Source organism: Rhinolophus sinicus, chromosome 17 (genome assembly GCF_057876585.1).
Source record: "Rhinolophus sinicus isolate RSI-liver-muscle chromosome 17, RSI-T2T, whole genome shotgun sequence".
NCBI classification, from domain to species: Eukaryota; Metazoa; Chordata; class Mammalia; order Chiroptera; family Rhinolophidae; genus Rhinolophus; species Rhinolophus sinicus.
Genome location: NC_142517.1, coordinates 172,330,465 through 172,341,401, shown reverse-complemented (window position 1 = coordinate 172,341,401; position 10,937 = coordinate 172,330,465). Strand labels below are relative to the sequence as shown.

Sequence of the window (10,937 nt, the reverse complement as noted above, 5' to 3'; positions counted from 1 at the left end):
CTCACTTAGGTATTTTGAGAATTGTAATTTACTTTACATTCTGTTAGATTATCTTAAGAAGGCTTCTCATTGGAGGAAAAACAATTTGTCTATACTCAGCTTTAATAATAAAATGTGAACTTTGGAGAACATGACATAAAAAGAGAAATCAAGTTCATTATGTAAACAAAGGGTATTTAAATATATAATGTTTATTTTACTATAGGGAATATATTAGGAAAAAGTAATAATTGAGTATTTACTAGATTAAATGACAATTTAGAGAGGACTATTTCAGTATATCCAAAATTAAACAATGCATCAAGTACATTTTGATTTATTTTATTATCTTTAATGAACTATGTTTAACATTTTACAAATCTTCAGCTGTTACAGTTTTCAGCAGTAAATAGAGTAGTAATAACAATAAATATACAGTGAAATGTGAGATTCCTCTGATGAAAGAATACAAAAGATAGAAACACTTGGAAACAAGAGGGCAAAATGTCAACTCTAGATCCGAGATTAACATGGTCAAATTCTTTACAAAGATAGTACATAGGGAAATGAATAACTCAGTGCCTATAAATGAATATGTAACTTTGAGCTTCACCTTTCCGGTAAGTTTTGAGGGACATTATTTGACCCACAGATCCCTAAAACTCTACAATATGCATTGGTACTAGAGGACTCAAACACAGAGGAAGTGATCTGAAAATGATTGCCAAAGCAAAGAAGTGCTTTTATTCCTCAACATTTGTGATCTTTGTGGTATACTGTGTATTATAAAAGGGTGCAATCCCTATACAACTGCATAAATGTCATAAAAATGGATTTTATAAAGTCTCAAGATCTTAATATGTATTCAAAAATACATATAGCTGTGCTTTAGTAAACGAATCCATCAGTTAATTGAGGGATAATTTTGCTTTTAAGATATATTCAAAGTATGTACAAAGAATCCACAAATGTTAACAATTTGTGACCAAAATTCTCTAGGTTTACATTTGCAAAAAATTGGGTTGGTTTTCAATTTAAAAATTTAAGAAAGCTGTGACTATTGTAGATTCATTATCATTTGGGTTAAGAAAAAGTAGATGGCTTCAGTTTAACAGGAAATTTGTGACTACTCACAAATGAGAAATTACACATTTTTAATCATTAGAAAAGATAAATTGCCTATACTTCCCAATTGAGAACAGAATGTGCAGTATATAAAAAAATAAAGTTTTATTCTGAAACCCAAAAATGTATTTCTAGAAAAGCCCTTGGGGATACATCCTCTCATTTCCTTTACACAAGAATGAGTAAGTGGCACACCCTTACATCAACAATGTATTCCATTACTAAGCTGAGAGATGAAACATTTTTACTTAAAGGTAGGAGAAATATACACTTAAAATATTGAAGTACAACGTTTTCTATATAGTTTCTAACTTCATTCCAACATAAACAAGGTATCAATATAAACAGGATTCAGAAAAGAAAGATAAATATTACTTGCATGCAAAATTCATTGTTCCAACGTGAAACACTAGGTCTATATGTTTTAATTAATAAAAACTGCACATCTGCTTAATTTGGGTAACAGAAAGAAAATGTACATTTAAGAAAGATGTTATCATATCCTTCTAATAAAGCAAGTCTATATCAAAGGCACTTCAGCAGAGCACTAACTCCTTAACCTTTTCCAAGTCATTTTCATTTAAGCTGCTTTTAATGCATCTTTCTGTATTAGACCAATAAGAAGCCTCCTCTAATTTTGGGTCTTATCACTACCCTCCCCCTGCAAAACAGTAAACCTATCTATTACCCAAAACATGTATCTCTTCTACGGATTGGGATAAAATATAGCAAACTTTTGCCTTGGTCTTTAAATTCTTTGGGTTAACAGAGAAAGGTAGCAGTGTTATCTGACAGATTAGATGCTTCAGAAGCGGTTACAGGAAAAAATTGGCTGAAGTCTACTATCTTGGCAGAAGAAGCTGTTGTCTTTCATTGTACATCAATCTATAATTTGACTAAAGCTAATGTGACTAATTTTGGTTCTTTCAACTTGTTTACATGCTCCCATATTGATTATAGGGGATGAGCAATTTAGTCTCATTTTCCCCCCATGGGAAAGGGGAAGCTGCTTCAGACATTTGCCTTCATGGAAATTTAAAGAAAATTGGGCTGTGTTTATTTTAATTAACAAAGAGCTTTATTTTTAGGACATATGAATGACTGATAATTCAGAGCTGAAGACACATAATTAAAAACTGCTGTTGAATGTGTTCACACTGAATTCTTTACTACAATGAAAAAGACATGAACATATTACTTGCAAACTGGGGGGAAATGTTGCAAAAGCTATAAATGATTTAAGAAAAAAAAAACTTTTACTTTTCCCATGAAATTGAAACTGTTTTTCTCAAACATCTTTTATGAATGTGAACAGAAAAAAAATAAAAATCTGTAGATATACTGAAGGTAGTTTTGAATCTCTGGGAAATGACATTTCTTTTTCAGCTCATCAACATTTCAGAAAAAATTGAATTGTCTATCCCCTGTAGCTCCACATACTTTGTTAATTTTTTTAGTGTTCACAAGAAACCTTTCAATTCATTGATAGTAAAAAAAAAAAAAAACATCAAATTTAATAGCAGTTTAGTGCAAGAATTTTTTTAACAGAATATTTTAAAACTGATTTTAGCTTATATGTATCAGTGAGATTTAAACTAAAGATATGTTTTATTTTTTTCAGATTGGTTAAAAGGGGGAACAAATTCAAAATAAAAATTCAATATCAGTATTCATTTCTCAGATTTCTTAATGACTAATTAACACCTTACCATTTATTCTGTAAAGCTGTATCCAAAAACTACCAAATTGCTGGAGTAACCTCTCTAACAACCACGTAGCTGCTTGCCCATCTTATATGAGTATGGGATTTACTTTGGGGTTGATACAATACACATGCTGTTTATCACAAAAAAAGAAAATGTTGTTTGGCCTTTAAACTCTAGAATTACATCAATCCAGATCATTTATCAAGTTATTTTCAAGTATAGGCATCAGAGAACATAATAGTAACATTTCAGAAGAATATGATGCCTGAAGAATAGTTTCATTTCTAAATATTTCACAGGGGTAGTCATCACAGCAGAGGCAACATTTTTGGAAGCAACTTTAAGAGTACACGTTTCACAATGTTATTCTTAAGAGAAATGGGGGCCAAATTGGCTGACTAAGCAACATTTTCAGATAACTAGTCTTGAAGCTATTTTACAATTCGAACTCTTGGATACTTCAAATTCATCATCCAAAAATAAATGCAAAGAATGGGCCAGAAGAAGCATGCCTTAGGATCTTTCTCTTTCATTACTGAATTGCCATTTTACTATTTACTCTGCTTAAGACATGTCCAGGGACCATGAGATAGCTCAGTCTCACCTTCCTAGGAAGTTCATACTGCAATTTACAACAAGAAGCAATAATAAACAGCACGAGACAGCAGAGACACAACCATCCGTAGTGTTAATTTATGGGGATGAGAGGGCGTTCCTCTCGCTTCTTCCAGATATTAGTTTTGCTATCTCTTTTGGCTAGTGGTGGTCTGCCCCTTTTTTTAGTGGGGGATGTATTGGCTTCAAAATCTTCACCAGTGCTTTTTCTTCCTGGGGACTCCTCCCGAGGGTGCTCCAGGATAGCTCCACTCCCTCCATCTAGAATGTGCCTTAAAGCTGGGTCCTCGGGGGAGCAAACAGTGGTTCCACTCTCACTACTGCTCAGGTCTAAATCTTCTAAGTAAAGAATCTTAGGCTGATGCATGCTTTTGATGAAAGTTTTCTCCCTCTCGAGTTTTCTGCTTGAGTGATGCTCATTCATGTCCACACCAGAGTCCAGACTCGTGTCATTGCTCTGGGTTCTCTTGCCTTTTTTCAGGTCTATAAACGAATGCCTGACTTGTGCAACGGGCTTTCCATCAAGAGACACAAACCAGGCTCTGGGATGAGGGGAGGGCTTTCCCTTGGACAGCTCCAGGAGGGTCTGTTCTGAAATTCCTTGAAGCTCTGATGAAAAGGGAGTCATTACAACAGCTTCATTTAGTGTTCCAGGAACAGAAACAGACTCTAGTAAGCTGTTTGAATACCGGCTCCACTCTGAAGTCTGGGATGGCAAGCTCTGTTGACCTTCAAGTGGGATATTCTCTTCCTCGGCATCTGGGGGCTGTGCGTGAGAATGCATTGGCATTTTGGGCAATGTCTGTGTAAAGTTCTCTCTATTTACTGGTTCCATCAATTGGCCATAGACTAACTGTCCCTTTCTTGGCAAAGTAGCTGACTTAGCAGCATGTAACTGCTCTGGAGTGGAGAAAAGGTCAGAGGTTTGAAGAATGGCAATAGGCTGGCTGTAGATATGCATAAGCTGCTCAGGAATGTGGGAACGCCCATATAGCTCTTCATTACCTGTGAGATACCTCTTTTCCTCTTGAGCATCACCTAGAGATGAAGATAGATTGTTGCTAATATGTTTAGGTTGTTTGGACACTATATTGGACTCCAAAGACTGTGTTGGGTTTCTTGAGTAATTATTTTGATTGGCGGACAGAAATGAAACATCTTCATTGTAGATTTTAAAACTGTCCCGCGTTTTTACCATGGACACTCTTTCTTCTGCTTCTGCCTTTGATGGTTCCTTTTTGTGAGGGCTGTATGAAGAATTTTTGGCATTGAATAACTGTGACTTGTCCTCGGCTTTTAATGCGACTTTGACTGTACTGATATGATTTATGTGTGTTGTTGAAGTTGTCTGGTCTCTTTTGAGGACCTCAAGTTTAGTGATATTTCTTTCTCTTTTCTGAGGAGTTCCACACTTATCCCTAGAGTACAAGAGAAGAAAAAACATGTTTAAAACTTACAGTCTAGAAGGTTCATTTAAAAATACCGTCCCACAATATGTACATTATACAGCAATGCTACTGATACACTATATCCATTTTAATTTGAATCTTCATATTTCAAGATCAAACCACCAACTTCTACAAATAAACTTTGTAATATATGGAACACACTGACATGATACTATAATTTGATAGTTTTCTGGGTTTATGAACATTGATTAATATTTTCTTACCTGCAATAACAAAGAAGTACAGCAAAAAATCCAATGACAATGACTATTGTTCCTCCTAATATGGCCGTAAGAAACACTGTGTGGTACGCAGTTATGTCCTTTGAGTCTCCATTTATACCTAAACCTAAATAGTTCAATATAAACAAACAAGTAAAATAAAGAGAAAATACATAATTTTAGATCAAATTTTCAACTATGTCCTTTTCCAGGTGAAGCAGATTGAATATGTGTAAAAACTTGTATTTCTTTGCTCCCCTTCCATGGCAGACTAACCGTTGGGTGGAGACTACCTTCCCTACCCTTTGGGCTTCATCAATTGACTTGCTCTCCTTGATGAAATGTGAGCACCTTAAATGAGGTTGCATGATATAGCCCTGCCCTCTTGCTAAGGTCCTCTAATATGCAAATAGTATATCCCAGAGAGTTGCTATTCCTTCAACCTATGTTCTGGAATGAAAAAAAATGTTGAACTAAACCAACCTGAGCCCAACAGTCATTAAATGTAAGCAACAAATAAATGTTTGCTATTGTTAGCCACTGAGATAACTGCAGCAATGGCTGACTGTTACAGGCATTGGTACTGAGATGCTGAAATGCTGCTACAACAGAACCCCAAAATATGTGACACTGGCTTCTAGGCCAGGCAGGAGCAGTGAGGAAATCGTTTCAGTAGGCAATGAAACTTCTGATCCAAGTTACGTAGTAGCAAAATAGTTCCCATTAATTTGAGCTTTGTGCAAAGAGGTTTTGAGACAGAATATCGGTAGTGAGTGTGGATTGTTTGTTATTAGCTGCATTTAATTAAAAAAAGAAAATGTAAAGATACATTCAAAAAAGAATTTGCTAAAGTAAGCAGGGATAAAGGACTAGAGAATCCAAAAATTCTGGGACTTGAAGGATTAAAAGTTGCAACTCCTTCAGCCTGGGCTCTAGAATAAGAAGATGCCATGATCCCTGTAAGCTGAGCCCAGTAGAAGCCCACTTAACTCACGATCCTCCTTTATGAGTGAGCACATAGATACAATGCTGTTTTGCAGTAAAAGCTGACTAATACACTAAAATGATGAGAGTAGGCTATTAAGACTTTGCATGAAAATCAATGCTATTGGACAACTAATTTTGAGGTCATCTGTTTCAGTATCACTAAGACTTCATTTTATTCAAAAAAAATGTATATAACAAGTCTACTGATCAGTATCAACTAGATTGTAATATGTATTCAGGGTGAGTAGGTGATGAGAGTGGGAAGGTTTTCTGGTGATCTCTACCATGAGAAAACACCCAGAATGAGCTCTCACCTTCACAAAGAACACCAGATGAGACAGGGCCACAAGGTCTTTAGATCTATCCTTTAAATTCCACATCATCTAATTTAATAAAAGTAAAACAACAGTGATGGTAAAGGATTTGGAGAAGCAGCTCTGTGGATATGCACACAGACTTTGGAGCCAGAGTGCCTGAAATGGAATCCTGGCCTCACCATTTATTTCTGTGTGGTCTTGGGCAAGTTCCATTTCTTTGTGTCTCAGTCCATATCCATCATATGTAACCCATGTGGGTTCTTATGAGGATTAAATGAGTTAATCCTGTAAAACACTTACAACAGTGTTTAGCACGTGATAAGCACTCAAGTGTTGGCTAAACTACACTCTTGTGAAATGAAACTTCAAGGTTATGTAAGAACAAGCACTCCAGTATTGGTCACACTTTCAAATACGGTAACTAATAATAAAGCACTTATCATATCTAACAGACAACCAAGTACAGCATTACACAATATATTTCTTCAAACAAAAAGAAATGAGTAACGATTCCATCTGCAGATTCTTATTCAGGATCCAGAGCTGCAACTGAGTAAAGTTTAATTATAACTGGGAAATTCAACTTTTGCTCCTTAGAATATGAGAGTATATGTTTCCACGGTACAGTAATGCTAACAATTTTCATTCCACAGGAATTCAATGAAACTCACTTTTGGAAATAGGAAGCTGATACTATATGAAGTGTGATCAAACCATACGATGAATGTTTATATAAAAAAAATTATTATAGTAAAAGACGCATTGCCATTAATCCCCCTCAAAATACTCCCCCTCGCTTTGAACACACTTATTCCATCGTTCTTGTCACTTTCTGAAACAATTCTGGAAGTCCTCTTTCGTGAGTGTTTTTAGTTGTGCTGTTGTTGCTGCCTTGATGTCCTGAATCATTTTGACTTTGGGGAAGAGCCAGAGTTGCATGGTGCCAGATCTGGTGAGTAAGATGAATGAGAACGCACTGTAATGTTTTTAACTGACAGAAATTGCCATATACCAGAAGCAATGTGTGACACAGAACACTGTCATGATGGAGGATGATTTATGCCACGCTTTTATTTTTTTTTATTTATTTATTTTTTGGGGAGGGCACAGCTCACAGTGGCTCATTCGGGGATCGAACCGGCAACCTTGGTATTATCAGCACCACGCTCTAACCAACTGAGCTAACCGGCCACCCCCCACGGCACAACTTTAACCACACCCCTCAACCGTAGCTCACACCTACTGACTGCACCGAACAAGTTGAAACTTGTCACACACTGTTACTAAGGTTTGACACTCAGCTTCCTGTATTGGAAATCCCTGCCTTTCCATTGGATGGCACTTGGCAGCAGCATTCACTGCATTTTGTGATCATAACAGAAAGACTCCATGTCACACATCACTTCTGGTACAGTAATTTCTGTCAAATAAAAACATTATGGTGTGTCCTCATCCACATTATTCATGGGATCTGGCACCGTGTGACTTCTGGTTCTTCCCCAAAGTCAAAATGACCATGAAAGGTAAACATTTTGAATCAATTCAGGGCATCGAGGCAGCCATGACAGTGCAACTAAAGACTGGAAAGAAGACTTCCAGAACTGCCTCAGAAAGTGGCAAGAACGATAGGATAAGTGTGTTCGAAGCGAGGGGGAGTATTTTAAGGGGGAATTAATGGCAATGTGTCATTTACTGTAATACTTTTTTTTAAATTTAAACATTCACTGTATTTGTTGATCATACCTAGCATGTATGACAATAGCAAAAAATTATGCATCTGCATATGTGTGTGTGTAGACCTAGAAGGGGTTACAATACATTTTCATTGAAACCAAAACATATTTGAAAATGCGTATTTAAAAACATTAATATACACTTGTTTATTAAACTCTATACTCAACTGCATACTTACCTAGAACAATCTATGAAAAACTATTTGGCTTTAATTTCTTGTACTTAATTTTTCAAGGAATTCCAGAACTCTACTTAAGATTTATTTAAAAAACAGATTTATATATTAACCAAATTACAACAAAGTAGCTCCTGCACGGTAACTAGCCCACTTTGATTTTACAGTAATACTCACATCCTAAAATGTTTGAGATATTAGGGATCACTATATCCAACTCCTACAATTTAGAAACAAGAAAAGTAATACTCAGAAGGGTAAGTACCTATTTAAAACTCACCTAGTTAGTTACTGGCAAAGCCAGAGCTATAATTAACTTACCCATATTTCTAGTATAGTGTTCCTTAGACTGTGACATGCTTGTAGAATAAAAGCATTACTAGAAGGTATCTAGTTCAAATTAAATGGGAATCCTACAGCTCTATTTAGTACTCTGATTCATACAAAATCTTTTCCAACATATAAGCTGAAACAAAAAAACTTTAACCTATTTTAGAAAATTATTGAGCTTTTATAATTCATGAAGTCATTTTAAAGAAGTTGGTTGTTTCAGATATATATCTAGTGGAAGGTACACTTCTATGTAAAACTCAACTACTCCTTAAGTTATTTTTATTAGAAATGAAATAACTTGGATTTAGTTGAGTTGAAGTATTAAATATTAATATTCTTTTTCATCAATATTTCATTATAGTTGCAAACCTAGAGTGGGATAAGACAGCTGGAAAGACTGTGTGATATTTTGCATCATGAAGAACAAACGTAACTACCCTCTGGCTTCTGAATAAATAATCTCTTAAGCACTAAGTTCAAACAGACACAGAGAGAACATCCCTCTTGATCATATATGGTTAATGGCTTTTATTTCTTCTATTGGAATACTAAATTTTGGCTTCATTAAAAAAAGTCTTGTTACCTTGTACAACTTAAAATTCAAAGGTTGTCAACATAAAAAGAAAATTAAAAACTATTTAAAAAAAACTTTTTCAGAAAAACTATGAGAGCCTTTAAATTATTAATAGACAGCCTTAATAAAGTTAGATGATGGACTGCTGCAGAGAAATGTATGTAAAATGTCATTCACATCCTGGATCAGGATGTGCATTGGGACTATTCCTGGCCAACAAGAAACAGACAGGTCTCAGCTACCTCTCAGCTGGGAGCCAAGACACTCGATAAACCAATTTAATTATCTGTGATACTGATTTAAAGATGAAGGAATGAGATATTCATTCAACTCTCACAGTCTCTGAAAACTTGACTAAAATTACACTGAAAGTTTTGCTTTGTTTTGTTTTTGTAAATATACAAACCCACAGGTTATGGGGAAATGGGATAAGAGACAAGAGCAACAAGATGCTGAAGAGTGGAAAGTTGACTTAGCAAAGCTGTTGTCGGAAAAAGCCAAGAGGCAACTCAGTTTGTACCAGTGAACACTCAGAAGGCCCGAAAGTGGTGGCAGGCCCATGGTATATAAAGTCTATACTACAGCAGGTTAGAAGAGTTTTCTTTTTAAAAGATTTAACGGATCAAGTATGCAATGTTTGACTATTTTGAGAGATTTACATAACTCAAAATAAATGTAGAATTTCCTTAGGTACAACCAATATAGGTAATTTGATGCCACGTTAAATCTAGAAAAAAATGAAATACTAATTTCACCTAGAATATGAATAGATCATCCCTAGTGGACAATTCTTGGTTTTTGTCCACCTCTGTTCATAGGTCAAGCCAGTCTTCATTTGGGGTATCATTTGTCTTCTCTTGGGACACTATTTTTCAACAGCCCTTCCTCCACACCACCAGTTCCAAATCCAACCAAGGTGTGTTGTGCTCAGGACACCAAATTCTTTGGTTGCTCTGGGCCAACCAAATTCTTCATCGCTAGAATAATCAGGAACAGTGTGAGGAAAAGACTACAAAGGGTTGGAGTCCGCCATCATGAGCTGTGATCTTGTGAAGACTGTCAGGCAGGCACGCTAACTGGGCCTCTGGGCCTTCTGCCTTTTAGATCTGGTTCTTCAGCCTTCCCTGGCATCCTATGAACTCCCTGTATCCTAATATTATCTTAATTATCCAAAATCTGTTCCTGTGGCTTACACCCAAAAGCTCTAACAGATCTGGGTAGAATTTATTCACAGAAAGTAAACTAAGGAAAAAAACAACAACTTGATTTGAACAAATTTCACACTGCATAGATTCATCAGACAGTATAGCTATATGAAACCTTAGAGTTCGTGGAGCTTAAACTTTTCTTATACATGTGAAAAAAATAAAGCTGAGATGAAGAGACTAGAACCTTTTTCCATTGTCATACAGCGGGTAAGTGGCAATACTTAGAATGAAATTGAGGTCTGCTGATATGAATACCAGTATGACTATTTGGATTGGGTTTTTTAAATTACTTTTGTTTCATTTTTACAAACCTCTAGTTCCTGGAAGTGAAGCTGCTATCCAGTAGCCCAAATGTGGTGCCTCATATGTCCAAATTAAATGATTATTGTATTCCTTGACCAGTCCCTGGCCATGATTTATCCAAGTACCTAAAAAGCAAGGTAAGTAAAAAATACCAGTTAGTTATAGTTTACATCTCTTTAGAACTGATAGGAGTTTGCTGATAGTTATGTATA

At 35.7% G+C, this 10,937-nt stretch overlaps 1 protein-coding gene across 1 annotated transcript in view; it reads right to left on the bottom strand.

The window, feature by feature from the left end:
* Window positions 1-305: 305 nt before the first annotated feature.
* FAM171B (family with sequence similarity 171 member B) overlaps window positions 306-10,937 on the bottom strand; it is a 66,830-nt gene continuing 56,198 nt past the window's right edge. Inside the window, exons 6-8 of the mRNA XM_019754501.3 lie at window positions 10,734-10,850; window positions 5,098-5,221; window positions 306-4,843 (exon numbers count right to left, since the gene is read on the bottom strand). Coding sequence (XP_019610060.3) covers window positions 3,499-4,843; window positions 5,098-5,221; window positions 10,734-10,850 — 1,586 coding nt within the window. The 3' untranslated portion in view covers window positions 306-3,498. The remainder of the gene's footprint in view (window positions 4,844-5,097; window positions 5,222-10,733; window positions 10,851-10,937) is intronic.